At 41.8% G+C, this 22,923-nt stretch overlaps 1 protein-coding gene across 1 annotated transcript; it reads left to right on the top strand.

Moving 5' to 3' along the window:
* The first annotated feature begins 13,939 nt into the window (after nt 1-13,939).
* LOC111847886 (thread biopolymer filament subunit alpha) lies at nt 13,940-21,550 on the top strand. Its single transcript, XM_023819482.2, has 10 exons — nt 13,940-14,577; nt 15,521-15,732; nt 16,032-16,092; nt 16,206-16,301; nt 17,314-17,490; nt 18,295-18,420; nt 18,915-19,028; nt 19,619-19,725; nt 20,303-20,598; nt 20,784-21,550. The coding sequence occupies exons 1-10, from the start codon at nt 14,035-14,037 to the stop codon at nt 20,801-20,803; spliced, it is 1,752 nt and encodes a 583-aa protein (XP_023675250.1). The 5' UTR covers nt 13,940-14,034; the 3' UTR covers nt 20,804-21,550.
* Nucleotides 21,551-22,923: the final 1,373 nt, after the last annotated feature.

The raw sequence follows: 22,923 nt of genomic DNA, 5'->3' as shown, positions 1-22,923 counted from the left end.
CGTCCATCAAGGAAGTGTGGCTTTCAGAAATAAATCCATTGATGGCACTAATCGCACATTCATTTGTCTTTCGGTCTTGCTTGAGTGTGTGTTGTCTGGTCGTTCCATTTGCTGGTTTGGTATAGATGACATTTTGACAGAGCCTATAGCTAATCATGGGACTCGTGACTCATTACGATTCTTTTGACTACTTGTCTAAAAGCGTGACTGTGCATTCCCACAATCTTTTGTTTGTTTTTTCTAATCAGCACGAATCCAAAGGAAATCAGCTGGTTTAATCTGTTGCTTTAGAGTGTGATGCACCTGTTTATGTGTGTTTTGTACCTTATGCAGCTGTTGTTATTTCTGGAGAAGTGCTCTGCAAAAATATTTCCTTAGCTACGTTACCTTGTCTCTTGTTTTTTTATTTTCATTCACTCCCAAACAGATTGAACTTTTACGTGCCCCAAGTGTAACTTGTGTAGAGACTTGTGGTTTACTCTGTAATTACCATCGAAGTTCAATCACGTTTCATCTGGCCAAAACATCACTTCTAGTGAACAGCTCTGTTGTGAATCTTGATAGCCATCCTCTTGCTGGTAATTTCTGCTTCTTCTGATGATTAGTAACTCCGTTCCACACATTACTATGCTAGTAAATCACTTACAATTCGTCATTAGTGTGAGACAGTTCCTCTTGAGAACTGAAGCTTAAAATCCTCTCATACAACCTTGAATTCACTGGAAATTATAATGATCTTTCACTATATGTAGATGGACAGCCTGTACTAAAGCCTGTTTTTTTTATTTTATTTCAGTCCATTGTGTTTAGTCTTGAAGCTGTTGCCTTTTTAATTGTATTACATAATTATACGTTTAGTTTGCTCCACATCACTTTCTGCAAGGAATTTGTGAGGTCTGATTTCCATATGCACAGTATGTGATGCCGACTGACCTGTCTGTTTATGTAAACAAGTGGTTACCTCATGCATAATCCTCAGCTGGCACAGGAGAAAGGTGATTCCTTTCAGGATGGTTTTAATTGCACACGGAGGACAGCTGACAGCTATTTGCAGGTGGCTGATTACCCCGGTGAGAGTTTGAATAGCTGTTTGCGAGATGACAGTACTTCAGTCAGTCTTGTGGTGGATGCTGTCAGTCTGTGAGTCTGTGGGTAACTAAGGCAACAGCTGGAGATGTGGTTTTGATCTCTGACCAGAATCTAAATACCTTTAACGTTCCTGAACATTTCTTGATTTTTATTTTTTGACAAAGAGAAAGTGGTTCATTGCATCCAAAATAGTGCTGGGCGTCCATATTACTGTGCTTGAGCTATGTCTGGCAAATAAAAAGTAGAAACAAAGCTGTTTTATTTTCAGCTCTGCTGCCTGTTTAGACTCTGGCTTTAGCTTTTACCTGTATGTGGTCTGACTTAAACCCTGTTGAGCTGCTGTCAAGTACATCTACAAAAAACTGCAGACAAGAAAATGGGACTTTTCAGTCAGATAGCAAAGACATAAAGAGACAAACTGCATTAGAGTGAACAGAGAATATCGTTAAAGAGGTGAATGTCTCTGAGTATTCCTGGCAAAGCCCTGATTTTTAAACTTAGATCGCCTGGAAAAAAATGGGAAACAAGGTAGGTTGTCCAAGACGAAATGCGCTACAGTATACAGCTGGTAAGGATTCACCTATGAAGCCTTGGGGCAGCAGTTGAGCCTGACTACAGTATACAGCCGGTAAGGACTCACCTATGAAGCCTTGGGGCAGAAGTTGAGCCTGACTACAGTGTACAGCCGGTAAGGACTCACCTATGAAGCCTTGGGGCAGAAGTTGAGCCTGACTACAGTGTACAGCCGGTAAGGATTCACCTATGAAGCCTTGGGGCAGCAGTTGAGCCTGACTACAGTGTACAGCCGGTAAGGACTCACGTATGAAGCCTTGGGCCAGAAGTTGAGCCTGATTACAGTGTACAGCCGGTAAGGATTCACCTATGAAGCCTTGGGGCAGAAGTTGAGCCTGACTACAGTGTACAGCCGGTAAGGATTCACTTATGAAGCCTTGGGGCAGAAGTTGAGCCTGGCTAGAGTATATAGCCGGTAAGGACTCACCTATGAAGCCTTGGGGCAGAAGTTGAGCCTGACTACAGTGTACAGCCGGTAAGGACTCACCTATGAAGCCTTGGGGCAGCAGTTGAGCCTGGCTACAGTATACAGCCTGTAAGGACTCACCTATGAAGCCTTGGGGCAGAAGTTGAGCCTGACTACAGTATACAGCCGGTAAGGACTCACCTATGAAGCCTTGGGGCAGAAGTTGAGCCTGGCTACAGTATACAGCCGGTAAGGATTCACCTATGAAGCCTTGGGGCAGAAGTTGAGCCTGACTACAGTGTACAGCCGGTAAGGATTCACCTACAGTATGAAGCCTTGGGGCAGAAGTTTAGCCTGGCTAGAGTATATAGCCGGTAAGGACTCACCTATGAAGCCTTGGGGCAGAAGTTGAGCCTGACTACAGTGTACAGCCGGTAAGGACTCACCTATGAAGCCTTGGGGCAGCAGTTGAGCCTGGCTACAGTATACAGCCTGTAAGGACTCACCTATGAAGCCTTGGGGCAGAAGTTGAGCCTGGCTACAGTGTACAGCCGGTAAGGACTCACCTATGAAGCCTTGGGGCAGAAGTTGAGCCTGACTACAGTATACAGCCGGTAAGGATTCACCTATGAAGCCTTGGGGCAGAAGTTGAGCCTGACTACAGTATACAGCCGGTAAGGACTCACCTATGAAGCCTTGGGGCAGCAGTTGAGCCTGGCTACAGTATACAGCCGGTAAGGACTCACCTAAGAAGCCTTGGGGCAGCAGTTGAGCCTGGCTACAGTGTACAGTCAGTAAGGACTCACCTATGAAGCCTTGGGGCAGAAGTTCTTCTGTGAATGCTCCGTGAATGCTCTGTGGCTATTTAGTGTGGAGGGCACCATACAGAAAAAAAAGAATTCTATTGAATTTAATACATAGGTGTAACCTAAAAACTGCTCTGCTCACAGACTAAATGGCTGACTTTCTGTCTTTTGCGGAGGGAATGTTGCAATGTTTGTTTTTTATTGTTTGCTCCAGGAGAAGGTGGATTAAAGGAAGTTGTTGTGTTGAGTTGGCAGATGATTTCCAGCTGTGTCTTTTGTCAGGGATGATACACCGATGTGCCTGTGAACCAAACATACATTTGTTTATATGCTGTGTATGTAATACTCTAGATACAAGCCCAAGTTTTGTTCATGCTTTATAAATGGACCAGCAGGAGATTCCCCCAGAGGGTTTCTTCTTAAACTTTAATAGGACCCACTAGACGCTCAAAAAGCTCCAGCGGAATTTGTTAACTCCGTAAGGTCTGTTGCCAAAATACATGAATCATTCCCTTGTTTTAGGCGTAGCACCTTTTTGCCGGTCATGGCCAATGCAGTGATGTATTGATGCGTTCTGTGGGCAAGCTCTGTGCGCCTCAACAAATTACTGGCATTTTGGAAGGGAAGGTCTGAGCAGAACGGAGAGGACAGAGCAGCTCCCCCACGCCCAGGAAAAGCTGCTGCTTCTCTATCAGCAGGGCCTGGCTGCCTGCTCCTGCCCTTTAGTTCAAGTCTGAAAGTCGTTTGCACTTAATGGCCTGCATGCTAATGAAACGAGGCGAAGATGATGCCTGGATGTTCGCATCAAAGATGCAGAGAAGTTGAAGGTTCCCCCGACGCTTGGCTCATTGCCAGAAAGCCCGGTAGTTTCTTTATTTGCCCTCAGATTTCTATTCTCCATTCATTTATTTACACAAACATCTCTTTGTGTTGGCTGTAATTTAAATATGAAAATGGAACACATCTCGCTCAGACGTATATTTGTGTACTTGATGTTTTCCTTAAGTCCAATTTGTTGATGTGCTGTCTGTACTTTGTGGACAAAACACGCCTCATCTTGCAATTGTCATCATTCTACATGCTGTGATAGAGTGTTCCAAACTCAGCTGTTAGCACACTAATGTCTACAAATCTCTATTATGTTTGACGTTGATGGAGGACTACAGCCTGTGCTGGTTACATCGGCTCAGTATCCAATTCCTTCAGCTAAATACGGATTGACTGGTCAGGGTGAGAAAGACGTAGTTCATTATGTTTCTTATTGACAGATTAATTGGTCATCTTGTTATATATTATCATTTATAATTACCTAATTTATTCAGCTGGGTATTTTTTTAATTTGCATATTCAGGAACTGATTAAGAGTGTTGTTTATAATACAACAGAGTCTCCTAACCTAATTTCTATATTTACAAAAGCTAAAAATATATAGAGAGCTTTTATTTGCTTTAACGGGTCAGTATTACGGAAAGAGGATTTCTTTTCACAGGAGGATTCAAAATTGGCCGCAGTATAGTATACAATAAAGAAGAATAACAGGACACACATACACACACATTGTAATGCAGTCTGTTTCTCAAAGAATTTGCCGGGGCCACTTACTTTCTCCATTAGGTAAGTGACTTGCACAAAAATGTTAGTAATTGTAGTTACATTGTCCACTGGTACCAAGGTGCAGCTGCTACACTAATCTGTGACGACTGGATTTGAAATCAGCTTTGAAGTAGAAAATTACAGGCAGCACTGCTTTGATCTTTGATATTGATAATATTTATATTTTTTGGGGGCGGGATAAACTAGACAATACAAGACGGCGTGGCTGGATCTACTCTGATAAAATCAGACCATAAAGCAAGAAGCCGGAATAAGAACAAACAGCGCGTTTCAAGATATCAGAAAGAAGCAGAGAGGAAGTAATCAAAGGTAACACGCTTCATTAATCTGATGACTTTCACAGCATTGTGTGCATGTAATAAAAACACAAAGATCTCAGAAGGAAGCTCAAAAGGAACAAAAGTGGGAATGGTTTCCACAAAAAATGGAGCATTTAATTACTTCTACTCCAAAGAGGCTGGGGGTTGATTCAAGTTTTGCATCGTAAAATTCACTTGAGCAAAGAGGAGGTGAAATTGAAAAAAAATTGTTTGGACTGGCCATGCTTAAGAGTATAAGAGAACATTGCTGGAAATCAGACAATGCATTTTATATATGGAATAGTCTGCTGCAATAGACAGGACGGTGCTTCTTTTAACTTAGACAACTTATAGTTTACATTCATTTATTAAGCAGACGTTTTTATACAAAGAGGCATGCAACTGAGAAAGTGGGGTCTGCCAGTGATGGCTACTCAGCTACCCAACAGTGGAACCACTCTGCCAACCACAGGATTTGAATCGGTGACGTTTGGGTCCCAGTCCTGAGCCACACACCTCCCTATAGTAACAGTTGAATGATATATCTTTTCATAAAGGCTCAGTGGCACTTCAATGGGAACATGCACACATAAAAGCAAACAGTCTTTACCTCTGAACGGTGAGTCATGTGACTGCAATTGAATATATGCAAAACGCAGAGAGGATCACGAGGTTAAGTTGCTGTGAGGCATTAGTATGACTAAGAGATGTGGTGTGATTGTTGGTGCTGCATGTGTCGGTCCCCTGATCTCCAGCGAGAGATTCTCAGGTATCGCGTTGTCTAGTTTACAGAGAACAACATGATGAATAAAAATATGCAGTCGGCGTCGGTTCTGTCACTGTAAACATCTCATTAATGAGAGAGGTCAGAAGGAAATGGCCAGACTCGTTAAAGCTGACCAATAGGCCACAAGTTCAAAAACGAATAACAGCTCAGAATAGTGGCGTGAAGCTTGTTGATCCTGTAAGTGTTTCTGAAGATGAAAGTGGGTCCTACCTGGTACTACCTCAAGACAGCTAATAAAATGACCACTGGGTAGGCCTATATATAAACAATACAACATTATAAGCATATATAAACACCCATGAACATGTTCTACATGTGTGTACAGGCTGTGCATAAAATAATGGAAACACTTGTTAATATCATATAATAACTAATAATATATAGAGCCAACCTTGTGTGCTGAGCAGCTTCAGACCTTCTTAGAATGCAGACATACTTGCTTGCAATTGGTGTAGCTTGTATTGGATCATTCCTGAAAAAGAAAAGCCTCTAACTCTTTGGGGGATGTAGGAAGCAGAAATTTGCTTTTTGCTCTGGAGCTTCATATAAAGGTTCAAGAATATTTCGGTCTGGAGACTGGGAAGGACATGGGTGGTGTTTTACTTTATCTTGGTGTTCATAAAACCACCAATCTTATTAATATATATTTTTAAATACTTATGATAGAGTGCAGCTTACACTGCAGTGTGGACATGCTCCTATGAAACGGACTTATATTCCTTGCTTGTTATATGACCATGTAGAACAAATATTATGCAAAATGATCCCCACAAGATGGCTGTCCTTTGGGGGTTGAACATATATCCGTTGGTGTTCTTCAATTGTAGCCCCATCACAATATAAAAACCAGGATCAAAGATGCCTCATCAGAGCATATGATATATTTTTCCATTGCACATATGCCCAGGTTTGCATTTAAGAACAATCGGATTTAATTGGCCATAAGTGGTTTCTAAATGCCAACGCTGCTATTCAGCTTTTGTTGAGGTTAGACCATAGAATGTCTGATTCACTTCCATGGAAATTTCTGAAAAAGAACTTTTGTGGCTATTAAAAGTCACATATCAAAGTGTTCATTGTGAGACCTCTTTCATAGCGGACACATGCTGCTAATTGGCGTTCAATTTAATATGACTCACCTTCGCAGCTGTGCTTGTGATGGTGGTTGGTTTCTTCAAAGTTACAGTCCTTTTCTAAATGGCGTTTCCGTTGTTTTGTCCACCCCTTATATGCTGCCTTTAGCATGACAGGAGAAGAGTGCAGAAAGTGATTGAATTTCAGCACTGGAGAGTTCCTTTCACTTGTAACATAACAGCATTTCATTCGCTCCCTGCAATATTTTGGCTTTGTTCTGACACTGCGTGCTTGTTTATATATTTAACACAAAGGCGTTTAGTCTACTCCCACATCGCGTCCAACACATCTGACAAAAGTCATTTGATTTTGTGATGTTTTTTTTCCTGGGATATATTAGCTGAACCAAGAAAGACTAAAACCTTGACGTTCCAAATAGTTAGAGAGGGCTGCTGATGGGCACATACACCCCAAATAAATTCAATAAACACAGGCAAAACACTATTTATTTCTCTATCAGCACAAGGTTGTAAAACACTCAGCACTAATTCACACGAAAGGGATTGCGTGCGTAGGAACGACTTGTCGAACACATTAAGCAAATCGAGGTGTCGCTTGGCTTTTATTGGTGTAATGCTTTCAGTTAGATTAGAATGATGATTGTTGCCTGTGTATCTGTATGAATGAAAGTGCTTGGGCGAGACGAACCTTTTGGATCATTTAATGGTATACGTCATTGCCATCTTTGGGGATTGGCTGGGTATTTTGCGCTTCCCAAAAATCCATTTTTTTGTGCTACTCCAGTCGGTATTCGCCTCCGGAACGGAACAGACCGACAGTTTCGGCAGGTAAGAATTTTTTTCAATTATTATTTAATTCTTAGGAAATTAAAGGTTTTCTAGCCTAACACACAGAGAGCAAGATACGACACAATGCTTTTAGAAATTCGAAGCCTGTCGACACTGTCCAAATTCTTGGAAATTGTCTTTAATATGTAAGCCCTGTCTTTGATAGGTTTACCGGAATTCACAATCGGCGGATTTATTAAATTGCATTGCATTGTAACTGATGCAAGTAACAATTGATAGGCTATGTCCTATTTTGCTATAATACATCGCCTCAACCTCTCACTCTTTTTATTTCCATCTTTACGGTACCGAACTTAAACGAGGAATGCTGCAAGTGCATGAAATGTAAAATGTCATTAATATTCTAAATGCAAATGATAAATAAATGGCCGGTGTGTATTTGTACTGTGGTATGCGTTCGCTTATGAAGGAATGCGTGTCACTTTTTATTCGTGCGTTTTTGTGTTTGCGACAGAAGCGTAATTATATTTTTTCCACCAGTTCATTTAGACGTTACACTTGCTCTATTTTTATAATGCTTATCTGTTTTGCAGTTGGTTTGCATCTATCTGGCTGCAATGCGCTGTAAATGGAATGTTAATTCCCGCTGTATCGGCTGTTTATAGGTAACTCCTGTGGGAAATTCAACGCTCTTAATTCCTGCGGACTAGTAATATCGACACTCGTCTTGGAGAGATACAGAGTGTGTAAACTCTGTAGATCTTTATTACAAACTTCCGACCTTTATCACGATCAAGGAATATAGACAATCCCGAGAATTACAGTAATGAGCGCCAGGACGTCCGAGAAATTGATGCTGTCCATGCCACACTGCATCTTCAACGGGACGAACCACAACAATGGCACCTGCATTGCTCAAGTGGATCGCATTTTCCAAGCCTTCTCCTCCACTTTAGCCCTCATCGTTTTGGTGGCAGTGATTATCGGAATAATATTCGTCTCCCTTACTACTTTTCACTTTCATAAAAGCAAGATGAAAAAGCGAAAGATACAAAAAGCGCAGGAGGAATACGAACGGGACAACTGCAGTCCCAAGACCATTAAAGGGAAGCCTGCGATCAGACAGTGCATAGTGGTGCGATCAACACACAGAGATACCGGGCATCAACCAACTTCTACAGTCCCGAAATGTGAAGAACACACGTCCTCTCAGGGAGATCCAAACGACATACCTGTCCGCGCGAATGACCCAGAAAATGACACTAAACAGAAGGAACAGGGATCCGACCAGTTATTGGAAACTGTCGCCTTGTCTTGATTATGCAAATATTGATTTCGAACTTTGTAAATAATTAAAAATATAATAGGCTATTAGAATTATAGCATATAGGGAAAATAGAGAATCCGTTCCACAACCGCATGAACATGCAGCGAAGATGTTCTTTTCCCATTAGCGCTTCTAGGATTACTTAAGAGCAATATAGCACAAAGAAATACACCGGATATCAACGGCAAATTATTACGATTTAACCTCTAAGTTAATGAATTTGCTTCTATTATACGCTTTTGTAAATATCAGAATAAAGCCGATGATCGATCACGTTTTATCAAAGGACGGCTTGAACTGGGAAATTTCATAAACTGTAAATAAGTACATCTTAAAGATTTATGGTCGTGGGGGTTATTAAGCTGAAGAGAGTTGAAGATAGATCGAGCCTTCGGAAGTTGTAAATAGCTCGTGGTCGCTGTCCGGTGCTGAAATGAAGCGGCGCGAGCAAAGTCGTGTATTTTAATAGAAGCCATCGATTTCTTGCAAATTCTGCTGAAATACATTATATATATAACTCACAATTTCGAATGATTTTACAAGCTCACGTGCATTCAAAATAGCAAATAGTTAAGTAATCCAAGACACAGCCTAATGTTTATGAAGCAGTATTGAAATCGCCCCCGTGACGGGTTCACGTTGTAATATAAAGACGTTTTAGTGCATTATTGGATAAAAGGCATTTATTTTGTATTTTAAAGATGATGCCTTTAATACGCAGGGCTATACACACGATTCTCTTGGTTGTAATATGTACTAATGGGATAGAATAGACCTACATAATAATCGTTTGGTTTTCAGCTTATTATTTCTGATATATTTAGTGAGCAGTTAGACTTGTTGATGATCGTATATCCTCATTGTTTTAGCTAAACAGTTTCTGGCAATGGGGTTTCTTAAGTTTGTCTCATAGTGCTGTGTTTGATTCAATACCTGTTTCCTTGCATTGGATTATATTACCGTTATTATTACTTGTTTTGCTTATATGTTTTGCTTATAAAGGGAGATATTCATAGTGAAACTTAAGTCTATAATAAACTAGAATCCATTCATTCTCGTTATTTGTATTTAATTGCTGTATTGTTCAACTGAAATATGTGGGAAGATAGATTGTAGGCTACTCTTCAATGAAATATAAAACACTTTAAGCCTAACTAACCCTATTCTACCTAAAATTGTATCCTATCATTCTATTTCTGTAGTCTTTAAGTTAAAAGTTCTGAATATTATTAGCATTTTTTAAGCTACAGGAGTGATCAAGATGATAATTTTGTAATTTTAAATCTCAAAAGTCATCTAATAATCTAGAAGTCATTTCACCTTATGTTAAGCACCTATATTGTTTCTAACACATTATTTTACCATTCCGTTGGAGGCCATTTTGAATTTGTAAAATATGGTTTGTAACCGAACACTTTAAACATCTTCCTGTCGCAATATTTTCCTCAAGTGTCTTGTGTGCTACTGACCCATTATTGAAACTACCAGATCTCCGGATCTTTCTCGACTTCGTGTGCAAGTGTTTTAAATATTTCAAATGCTCTTGAAGTATAGTGGAGATTTCCCCTCTGTGTGTCACAGCTGGTACTCAGATGCATCTTAAGCAAAAAAAAAAAAAAAAAAAAAAAGAGAGAGAGAGAGAAGAAAAAAGAATCATCCTGGAAGGCATGTAAGGACATCGGTTAGTCAGCTGGATGTGGTGGCGCAGTAGACTGTGCAGGCTTATGCTCTGAAATTTAGATCACTGTCTATATTTTTGGCATCAAGTTTGTCAGCAACCTGTGGTGTGTCCCATTTCTGTCCATTCACCGAACTCCGATCGGCTCCGGAATATCCGATTACACTTCTCAGCGAATGCAAAAAGCCCGCGTATACACTATTACAAGGCTAATTAGTTTACAGTAATAATCAAGGTTTTTTTATGTACACCAACGTAGTCTGGGAAGGCAGCCATAAATATTGAGCATTTTGAAGGCATGGTATTTTCAATCGCCCACATCATGTATTTTTGTCCTTTTTGCTGTAATTATATATTTGGTTTGGGGGCCTAATATGGAGAGCTGTGGCAGTCTTCCAAGCACTAATGATACATTAATTATATTTCTCACTAAATCGTTTAGACAGTAAGCTGTAGCCTATGTATTCGTAACAGGCAGTTCGGGGGGTGGGCGGCGGGATCAGGTAAACGATCGCGTCCTGTAAGTCAGCATTTTTCGTTTGCTAATTAATAATTTATTTTCAGTTTTATTATCAGTTCTCGCGTTTATCTCGCTAGGGTTGTACAGTTGCCGGATTTTGCATTTGCTGTCCCATATGGAGCCGCTCCTTCAGCCCACGGAAAACTGGCGCACCAGCTGTTTAGCAGTCAGATGCTCTGTGTTGGGAGCCCTGCGTGGGGTAACGTGCAGGAAGGCGAGCGCAATGGTGACAAGTGGAGGAACACTGTATGTTAAGGGGACAGGGAATAATAAACGGTGGCCCATCTCTTTTTATCTTGTCTGTTTGTGCTCATCTGGACGCTTTAATGTAGTTTTGGGGCTCAGCTACGGCGACAAATGCGCGCTTGTATTGTCTGCGCGCTGTTGCATCGCGCAGTGCTCTGAGATCTACTATGTTCAAGGTCAACTATGGTGTTTTCTGTCGTGTCTTTGAGACCCCAGGTTTCTCGGTGATCCTGAGTGGAAAATATTCCTCGAATATAATCTCTGCTTGTGCTTTCTTTTCTACTTGAGTTGTGTTTTTTTTCTGTAGATGATTATTCATTTGAAACCTTGAACAAATCATCCATCTTCCATCCATCAACTGTCTATCCAGTACAAGGTTATGGGAGGGGGACTGGAACCTATCCTGGGTAGCAGAACGCAAGGAGACATACTTGATGGGATACCTGTCCATCGCAGGGCGCACACGCACAATCATATACTATGGGTATTTTATAAGCGTCAATTTGTCTAACACCTTAACATTTTTGGACTGTGGTGTAAAAGACACTCAACATGGGGAGAACATGCAAACTCCACACATGCGCAGTCGGGGGCGGATTCAACCGCCCCCCATCCCTGTACAGTATATGTGACGTAGCCTCTTATCACTTTATGCCTGAATCCCCCCCCCCTCCCCCCCCCCCCCCCCACACACACACACACACACACACACACACACACACACACACACATCATTGTCAATGGTGTTTTCTTTAGATCTGTGGGGGGAAAAAAGCAAACAAAAAATAACTGCCTGTTTTCAAATTCTCTTTTATTTTCCGTCTCATCACCTCATGTTGTTGTTCTATGTGCTACGGATTAAAAATAAAACAGAATGGCATCTAATACGGCTCTCAGCAGCAAAACACATTTCATTTTTGTTCTCCATCAACAAGAAATGAAAAAACAATGACAATCTACCTTCTGGTTGCCCATTGTCAAGAAGGAACATTTACAAATAAGTGTGTTTTTTTTGTCTGTTTCCGGTTATAGTGACTGTGGCACGATGGGATCGGAAGTCAGTGACAAATGAGCAGCTTGAATAATCATAACGGCTCTATTATTATTAACCAGAGAATGGGATTGAGGCCCACTGAGAAAAGGCAAACTCCGAATCTCTACACAAGCTACAAAACAAGAACACAGTCTTTTATTCAGCACATGAGAATACCACCCTCGGCTCAGTCAGAGACCGGAGCTGACTTTATTTCACTTCTAACAAGTCACTCACTACAATCCAGGTAGCTACCTTTCATTATCTGAGGGATCTGTAGGCACAGGGCTGATCAGCTGCTGTGGAGAATTAAAAAAGATCACCACAAACCCAGCCCCTTGTCATTTTCCAGCCTCCCACTATCTTACAGGTGTATAAATAGACCTACTGCTCTGAAGCTAGATGTTTTACATGTATGGATTTTTTTCTGTGTGATTTTTCATAAAATTAGATTCAGTGTTATGACTGAATCTTAGCCTTTTTTTAAAGATACGACCCTCCATCCTGAGCCTCGCCACTGTCACGTCTAATCCAGTATCCAGTCAGAGACATTGGTGCATAAAGAACATTGTTAACCCTCTTAAGGCTTGCTGCAGAACCGGGAGTAAGTGAAAGGAGTCGCGGTCCATTTACAGCGTGATTTGACCTGCCCAGCGAAAGCAGACTTTAAAATGGTACGATAAAAATCCACGCCAGAGTGTTTTTGTTGTTTATAGCTATGAATAGTATGAAATATGAACAATGGTAAAATCCCATGGGATCCTTTATGAAAATCCAGGGAAGGATTAATGAACAGCGCTGGTGACCTTGAGACGGAGCCGCGATCCAGCAGCACTAACTTTAGGGTAATGGCCGAAGGCCGGGTGTCTTTCAGAACGGCACAGATTCGTCATGGCAACCTTCCAGAAAAGCATGTTCTTAATTGTTCTCATAATAGAAGACCTGGAGGAGATTGTCATTTTTCCTGCAAAGGGGGTGTGCACGTAGCTCACTCTGCAGAAAGTGGATCCTTGCAGCAGTTAATATGCAGTATGGTGGAGATGGGGGAAAGGCGTGAGCTGGCACATTATTCAAGGGGGAGCCAGCGTGGTACCACCATGTATCATGCTTTTGTTGGAGGCTAAGAGCTTTAGAAAAGATCAGCACTGGCTTGAATCAGGAATGTTTGGGGAACACATGACGCTGTGATATGATGATATATTAGAGAGCCTTTCCATTTTGAACTGCGAAATCCAGCAAATTGAATTCCAAATGCATCTCCCACATGTCTGTACTCATAGCCTGAAGATGATTGGCTCACCTGCTGCCTTCTGAGATGTCTGATTGGTGATTGATGAGTCAAACATCCAGTGAAATATTTAATCACATGATATAAATCATTAATGAAAAAAAAGACCTTTATGGTGGAAGCTAAAAACAAGCTAAGGTTTTTATAATAGTATAGTAAGGACATACTTTTAGAGGATTAGGTTTTTCAGCTACAGGGTATAGAAACTGAGTGTGATAGGCCCTTTCAATCACACATGGCCCCAGGCTACAAGATCAGTCCCAACATGTTTTTGGAAGATGCGTGTGCCTGCAGGAGACACTCCAGCCTGCCTCTTGGCCTGAGTTCTCGAGTGACGATGACAGCTGGGGCAACAAATCAGAGCGCTGAACCTAAGTGGCCCACGTCAGCGGAGACGTGTATAAAGCAGGTCAGCATCCCTGGGAGATCTCGCCTGCTTCAGAGGACTCAGAGCTCTGAGACCTGAACCCACTTCTACAACTGACATGCCTGAGACAAATTTAAGAGTCACTGGGGGTGCAGTGAGGTTCGGTGCCACTTATGGAGGCAACCGGGTCTTCTCCGGATCCCGGGCCGGTGGTGCTGCTTCAGGAGTGTCCAGACTGCTAGGGGCATCGGCAGGGCTGGGATCTGGCCTTGGCGTCAGAAGCGGTCTGGGCCTGGGTGGAGGGCTGGGTTTGGGAGGTGGCCTGGGCTTTGGTGGAGGAGCAGGTGCAGGGGCCCTGGCTCTGGGAGGAGGTGCTGGGCTGGGCCTAGGTGCCGGAGGCGCTGCTCTCGGCAAGATGGCGAGCTTTAGGGCGGGGGTGGCTCCACTCCGGGCTCGTCTAGGGGGGCGCGTCTTCAAAATCGGGGGCTACGGCTACAACCCAACCTTCCTCAGTTCCACGACCACCATTGACGCAGGTGTCAGTCCTCTTCCTGTCATCGACCCCTCGCTGCCATCTGTAGATGCAGTTCAACTCACCCGCATGAAAGAGAAGGATGAGCTACAGGCTCTTAATAACAAATTTGCCTCTTTCATCGACAAGGTAGGTTGTTCAGCAGCCTTCTTAGACATGTGATGTGGAACATTCCAGGCTATTGCCTTACATTAGTGTTATTTAGAGCTTAACAGATGCAACTGCATGTATACATATTATGCTACTCTATGAATATACAGCAACTGGATTTCTGGTTAGGTTTATTTATCTTTCCAGCACGAGCATTGACTTGTGTGCAGGTGAATATATTTTTGGAATTTCTCCTACATCCATGTTTTGATTAATCTTTACATGACACAGTCTGATCTGTGCTTCTTTCAAAATGACCCCAATTTCCCCTTTATACTTTAGCTCTACGTCACTGATCTCCTTTTTCATTGTAGCTTTGACAGTGAGGAATTGTTTTACATACCAAGACATGGAGAAATGATAGATCCACCATGTAATGTTCATGTTAGAGAAATGAGTGCAAATCAATATAAGATTAGTTATACCAGTATTTTGCCAAATGTGATGGGTATGTACAGCACAGCACAGTGTCATTCAACAGCAAAACAGAATTCAGAATGCAGACAGTAAAGGTTTTTGGTATTCGGGCCGCATAGCATTTAAATGACAGCGGGGAAGCAGGAGAATTAAATGTGGAGGCACTCATGACTCCCCAGCACCGGCAATAAATCTTCTGAAAAACAGCATTTGTAGAACGTAGCACCATTGCAGTAGGTCTGAGTGCTGCTGGACCGCTGAAGGGTAATCTCATTAATTAAAGCCATCTATCTGCACTGTCAAGGATACTCTCCGCCCAAGCATGTTTCTTCAGTGTATGTCCTGCATGTCATAATATATAACTGTAAAACTTAAGACGTGTTTAATAATTCAAAAATGAACAGTGTCCATTTTGCTGTGTTAAATTTCACTCATGAAAATGTTTGTGATTTGACTACGGGCTGCGTAACGTGAAAGTATTACATTTTTTTTCTTCCTCTGACAGGCCCGAATGCTGGAGCAGCAAAACGCTATTCTCAAGGCGAAGATCTCGATGTTCACCAACCCAGACCAGGGCGGACCTGCCAGCACGTCCATCCTCCTTACCTCCGCTATTGGGACTTACAAGACTCAGATCGACAACCTAACCACAACCAAGGAAGCTATTATTGCAGAAATCGAGCACTACAAGAACATCATCGATGATGTTCAGTCCAAGTAGGTTTCTTTGTCTTTTCTTTGCTTCCAGCTGTACTACATGTAAGGTTGTGATGGACAAAATGCCACTTCATGAACCATTTGCTGTATTTTGTGACTCCACAAGATGGTGCTATTGGTTTGCTTTGGGGCATGCTTTGTGCCCTTTTTTAAACAGAGAGCACCACCTAATGACGTCAAAAAATACAGCAAATGGTTCATGAAGTGTCAATATGTCCATGACCAATGTAAGGATATGTGGAAAATCACAGGTTCCAAAAGGTTGTTTAGTTTGACTCTTGCTTTTTTTCCCCTTAAAGGCTTGAGGAGGAAACATCCCAGACCAAGACCTTAGAGACTGATTGGACCAATTTAAAAGAGGTTAGTCTTTCTTATTCTCTCCAAAAATATACACAGTATTTAAAATGTGCTTCACATTTGAGCACACTTGTCATCATTTACTCAAAATGTTTTCCTTGTCTGTTTGTTTACAGGAGGTGGACAATCTATACTTGACCATTTTTGAGCTCCAGACCATCGTTGGTGGATTGGAGGATCAGATTGCCCTGTCCAAGCAGGTCTATGATGCTGTAAGTGTGTATCAAGATTAAAACTTTGTAGTTTTGTAATAGCTTCTCAAAATTACTTGGATTCAACCATTAAATATAGTCTCCTGTTTACAGATGTTGCCCGTACTTCATCTTAGGCTCATGTTATGTGATTTAATAATCCCTGAAGCTTAATTCCTATCTAGTTTGCCCTCAGTGTCAACCCCTTGTTAAAATTAGCATGATAATTCAGCCTATTTTAATGCAACCCTTTAGAAAAACACAACTAATGCATGTATAAACTGTGGACTGTAATCACATACACTGTTGTATTGTGTTACTGTATATGTGTATTTGTATCAGTTAATTAATTTCACCAGTTATATATGTATACTGCAACCCACAATTAGCATGATGGCAATTTTCATCCATCACTATAGATTTTAACGTAATTTGCTTTGCATGTCACTTCTGTAATTTTCTCTGTATATGATCCATGAAAAACGAAAAAAACTAAATTCACAAATAACGTTTCCATTCATTTCCCAATGTTGTCACGTGACGCTAATGGAATGCAGAAGCCAGTGAAGGAGAATGATAGTGGGGGAAGAAAAACATTTTGAATAAGCGCTTCTCATTTCCTTATGCAGCTGCCGAAAAGGAATCGCTCGCAGTTTAAGCGCCTAGTACGTTATAAATGAGATGTGTCACCATACAAGGCCCACAGAGGATATGCTCCGCTACGGCACTCTGTACTATTAAAATTCCCTCCCATCTGACACTCTCCTGTCTTCCCATCAATCACGGAAATTCAAATGCTCCAAAAGCTTCTTCAGTTAAAATCAATCAAATACTCACAGCGCATGTTAATGAGGGTGTTGCGATAAAGGGAACTCCAGACTTATATACAGTTTCGCACTGGCTATTTTTATGTGTATTTAAATCTCACTTGAGTGGGGAAACAGCTACAGTTACGTGTTTATGTTGATACTGATTGTTCATGTCGCCGAAGTTGTCTGATGTTGATTATTTGTTTTATTTTCTGTGCTTCCAGAAAGTGAAGGAGGTGAGAAACATTGTAACAGGCGGCGTGAAGTCAGCCTTCTCCATCTCAGTGGACAACACGGCCCAGGCTCAGGATCTGACCTCGGCGCTGACCGAAGTGAAGGCGCATTACGAGTCGCTGGCCCAGAATAGCAAGCAGGACGCTCTCTTATCCGTCCAGGACAGTGTAAGACTGCTTCTCCTATACAACTCCGGCAGCTAAACCCTACTGAGGCTGACATCTCTAATTAGAATAAGTGAGCTAAATCAAGTAATAAGACACACATTTATAATCCAGTTACTATGCTGAAATGCTTTATCCGCTTAATGCATTATACTGTCTGGTATAATTTCCAGTAATTGTAAAATACATTTGCGATTTGCCGATGTAAGCATTTCAAGCAACAGCTTCTTCCAAACACCAAAAGGCAAAGTGAATTATTAATAAGATCTGTAACCCCCCCCCCCCCCCCCCCCTTAGCTGAATACTACGATAATGAAACCTGGTGCTGTCATCTCTATTTCCATATGTTATTTTTTAGCTTAAAAGCTGTGATCTTTCTCTTTTTCCATGCAATAACATCTCTGTAAGCTGCCATCACTTCTGTCTTCCTGTGTTTTCACTCACAGATTAAGAAATCTAGATGCATTCTGCGAATTTATTCAGGTTGTCGTCAGTTTTCTTGACGCACGTTTATGGGACCATATTTAAAATTTGCCCGCTTGGGCCCTTTTATATTTCAAAGTAGCTGTCTCCATCTAGTGGATACTCACAGTACTACGGCGCAGGAGGGTTATATTATTTCATTAAGTTTGAGCAAAACCTACAGAGGCAAACGTATATTCTGCATGGTGCTGAGCACGTTTAAACACAAGTAGTATGTTTTACTCAATAATGACGTCCACTGTGATTTATTAAGAGGGAAAAAAACATCAGTACCTGGTTTGAGATGTGCATGATTACCTACAGATCTCTCTGACTCCTTTGCAGCTCTCCATGATATCTGTAAGCACTCAGCCCAATACCCAGTCACTCACCAACGCAAAGGAGGAGCTTCGTGTCTACAAACTGCAGATCGACTCGGTGCAGAGGGAGATTGACAGGATTAAGTCAGCGGTATGTTTGTGTACTGAGACAGACCTCAGGCAAAGAAAACACATTAAATCAGCCTGCACCAAAAAAAAAACAAACAATAAATGAGTATCTTGCTAGTTGTTGAAGAACAACGAAAAAACGCTATGCATATTAAAAGCATTGCATTTACATATTACACTTTTAGAAACTATTTCGTGTTGGTGGGGGTTGGCTCTGGAACAACATAAAATACCAGCTGAATTCCAGCCAAAGAACATTTAAATAGTATCTCATGACCAGTTAAAGCATATACTTCTTGCTGTTTTCTCTATTATAAAATGTAATACCTTTTTTGAAAACAGCAAATATACTTGGAGTATTTATGCTCCAATGCTGCTCCATATAGTGCTCTCTATTCAAAAAAAGGGCTCAAAGCATGCCCCAAAACAACCCAACACTGCCATCTAGTGGGGTCAAAAAATATAGCAAATGGTTCACGATGCTTCATTTAGCCATCACTGATATACAACCTACAGAACCATCAGCTGGAGTCTCAAGTAGAGGATGCGGAGGCCCATACCAGCTCACACACTGAGACGTACCAGGATCAAGTCTTAATCCTCAAGTCACAGCTTGATGACATCAGAAAGGTACGCCGACGGACATGAGTCTTTGAACTCCTGCTGCCTGTGGATTAGCTTCTCTAGGCATCCCGTTACAAACTATATCAGTGATTCTCAACCCATGGGTCTGAAAGGGTTGCAAGGCAGAGTTGGAAATGTAAGCATTTTAAAATTAGCAAGCTCCTATGCTGATCCACGGTCAGATTTCCCGCCCCAATCCTAGAATTAACCTATATAAATGGGTCTTGGGTCTGCAAACGCTTAGCGCAAAACTAGTGAACACTCAACCAATCCAAGAAGCCAAACCACAGATGCTTAATTTAAAATTCACTGGTACATCCAATCAGATTTGTGCGACAGGCATTGATTGGCGTAAATTGCAGGGTGCACTGCCTGCTCGATCATAGTGTTAATTTAGACCTATATTTGATATAGGGTCATGACTGAGCTGGCATGGTAGAAATTGGGTCACGGTACAAAAAAGTTGAGAATCACTGCTGACTGCTGACTGTGAACTTGAACTGACATATTTTGCTGCTTACCTGCATTTATAGACGACACTTCTGGTGTCATTTTGTACGGTATATTGATTTTTCTGTGGTATCCTTTTGTTTCAGCAAATTGCTCAATATGGCCAAGATTACCAAGAACTCCTGGCAAGCAAAATGTCTCTGGATGTGGAAATCACAGCTTATAAGAAACTCCTGGACAGTGAAGAGAACAGGTGAGGAGCCATCACAGCATCTGCATGACAAACATCTGTCCCTGTTTGCATGTTTGCATACACACTTGCTGGGATGGTAACAGTTTATGTAAAAAAAGGACTGGATGAAAACTTATCCTGCGTCAATTTGATCATGTAATCCGCTGAATATAAATGAATTTTCAGATTTTGCTTATTTGTTTACAGCTATACCAGTGATCTGCTCCCAATATGTGCTGTACAGTTATACATAAGCTATTATTATTAAGCAAATTAATATAGCCTGTTATTTGTGCCTGTATGGTGCAGTGAGAACACTTTAAGAAATAGGTGCATGTATTTAATGATATGTAGGGAAGTGTTGAATATATTCTGTGATGGGTTGGTGCCCCATCCTGGGTTATTTCCCACTCTGGACCCCATACAACCTTGCAAAGGACAAGTGGGTATTGAAAATGGATGGATGGATGGATGGATGGGTGCTGGACATATATGGGTTTGAACAGCTGCAGGACAAGTTAAATAATAGGTCTAATTTAAATAGGGAGCATCATTCCGGTCTGTGACCATTTGGGATGTTGTGCTTATTGTTCTTCAGGCTGAAGTCAGGTGGAGGTGTCACCGTGCACATGACCAAGACTGCTGTCGGGGGCGGAGCTGGGGGTGGAGTTGGGGGCGGAGCTGGCTTCTCCCTGGCAGCTGGAGCCGGAGGACTGGGTGCCGGTGGAGGACTCGGATTTGCATTAGGCTCAGGCCTTGGCCTCGGGGGCGGTTATGGTGGTCTTGGCGCTGGACTGGGAGGAGGCCTTGGTGCTGGACTGGCACTGGGAGGAGGGCTCGGCCTGGGCGGGGGAGGCGGCAGCCTGATGTCATCGAGCCTCAACAGCAGTGCATGTGAGTGAATCAGTCATCAGTAGTTAGTTTATAGGTACAGTAAAAAACTCAGCAATAGCTGAGGGAAGGAAGCACATTTTTTGTTTGCTAGTAAGAAATCTAGCCATGTTTTACATCACCTATTAGTAATATATTTTCTACACTCGCTGTCAGTGTTCTGAATGAGTCTGTTCTCTTTTCAACAGTTTCCTCCACTGTCTACTAAGCACCAGCTGCAAACCCACATACCAGACCTGTACTGCATCACTGCGGAAATGGGAAAAGCTTCCACTAGGGGCGCTGGTGTCACCTCTTCGTGTCAGCTTAATATTAACACAATGCATATCTTCTTCACCAGTTTCTTTTTTATAACATACTAAGCACAAATGCAGACTTGCCTAACACTGATTGCACAATTCCACGGAAATTAATTCAAACCTGTCCTCTAAAGACATTGATGCATCATACAATGGATATTTTATAGACCTTTTCTAAACATATATGCCTCTTGTTATTTCAGAAGATATTCTGATGATGTATTCTGACAGTTTGCCATTGGTACTTCCCAAAAAATACACATTTTTAATACTTCAGCTGAAAACTGATCAAGCGCTATCAGAGCAAATAAAAAATCTTATTAAAAATTAGTGGTATTTTCTTACAAATCCTGTCAGCACAGCACGCACACAGAAGTGCAAAATCAAGGAGGTAAACACAAAATATTCTGCTGTAGTGTAGGTATAAATACAGGATTTGACAGTATTACCAATTAAATGCTAAATCTGTTAATGTTTGATTTCACGGTTGTTATATGTGGAGTTCATTGGCTGGCTGAGTAAAATGCTGAGTTTTAATAATTCTGACACATTCACTGTGCAAAAGTATTAATTACTGTAGAGTGATATGTTAAAAATGTTCACCTGTATACCTGTACTCTGCCTGTTTTATCAATAAAATGACTGCAAATAGCAAACCAGCAATATATAGAAACACCTTCCTCTGAACTTCAGTGATGAACAAATGAAGCTTCATGAAGCATTTATTGATTTTCTGACCCCACTAGATGGTGCTCTCTGTGCAAAGAAGTAGCTCAAAGCATGTCCCAAAGCAAACCAAGAGCACCATCTAGTGGCGGCAAAAAATACAGGAAATGGTTCATGAAGCTTCGTTTAGCCATCGCTACTCGTCGGTAATGGCTTAAAGAACAGGAGTGCAAGTACAAGCTGCCTAAATGAGGAGTCACTCCCCATGACAGGGTGAGATGTTTGGTACTCCAGAGGGACCTTGAAACAGAAACACTCCTCCTTTGGACTGAATCAGCTGAGATGGTGTGGGCATACTTGGTCAGCTTCCGAAGGCATATCCCAATGGGCAGGTGCCCCAATGTGGACCTAGGAATCACTGAAGGAACAATATCTCCCAACAGCCCTGGGATAGTGTGGGGATCCCCAGGACGAGATAGAGGCAAGTGGCCACAGAAAAGGATATCTGCCCTGACCTCTCAGGAATACTACCCCTGTGACCCTCCTCAACCAAACAAGCGGTATGAAGATCGATGATGAACGCAACAGAAAAGCTGTGAGAATACTGGAAGGAGAACAGCAGGAGTGTTCCCAAAGAGAAATCAGCTAAATCAAACTCTGAGGGTAAAGTCCAGCTGCAAGGAAGACAGCCTGGAGTAACTAGAACCCAGACAGTTTGGTTTCTGCACATTCTACTTGGCTGTGTTCATTATTCAACGATCATTTTGTTTCCTGAAATCCAGCAAATTAAGCTACTGGGTCACAGAAGTGGTTTTAAAGCATCTGAGTATAATACAGTCTTCAATGAAAGCTTAGTGTTGTCCCTCACCTGAACAGCAATTTTTTATTACTTTGTGGAATGTACCACAAGGGGAATAGGAAATTGGACCTGTCAATGCCAAAATACAGAGGCAAACAGCTCTGTCTTTCTTCCACTACTGGGTAAATCTGACTAATGATGGCTAAATGAAACGTCATAACACAGCTGCCATACTTTTTGATCCCACTAGATGGAGCTCTTGGTTTGCTTTGGGGCATACTTTGAGCTACTTCTTTGAATAGAGAGCACCATCTAGTGGCATAAGAAAATACAGCAAATGGTTCATGAAGCTTCATTTGGCCACCACTAGATCTGACCACAGTCTCAACCCCATATTCAAAATCATTCACTACATGTTACCACCAGGACTGTGAAGAAGTGGATGAAGGCGCTTTAGGTCACTGCAGGATGTTTTACAGGATACAGACTCAGTCACGCTGTGTGTGACATGGGGTGGACACTGAGGGACTGTATCACAGACTACCTCCACTTCTGTGTGAGTAA

This window comes from Paramormyrops kingsleyae, chromosome 18 (genome assembly GCF_048594095.1).
Source record: "Paramormyrops kingsleyae isolate MSU_618 chromosome 18, PKINGS_0.4, whole genome shotgun sequence".
In the NCBI taxonomy this organism is placed as follows: domain Eukaryota; kingdom Metazoa; phylum Chordata; class Actinopteri; order Osteoglossiformes; family Mormyridae; genus Paramormyrops; species Paramormyrops kingsleyae.
This window is presented reverse-complemented; position numbering and strand designations above follow the sequence as displayed.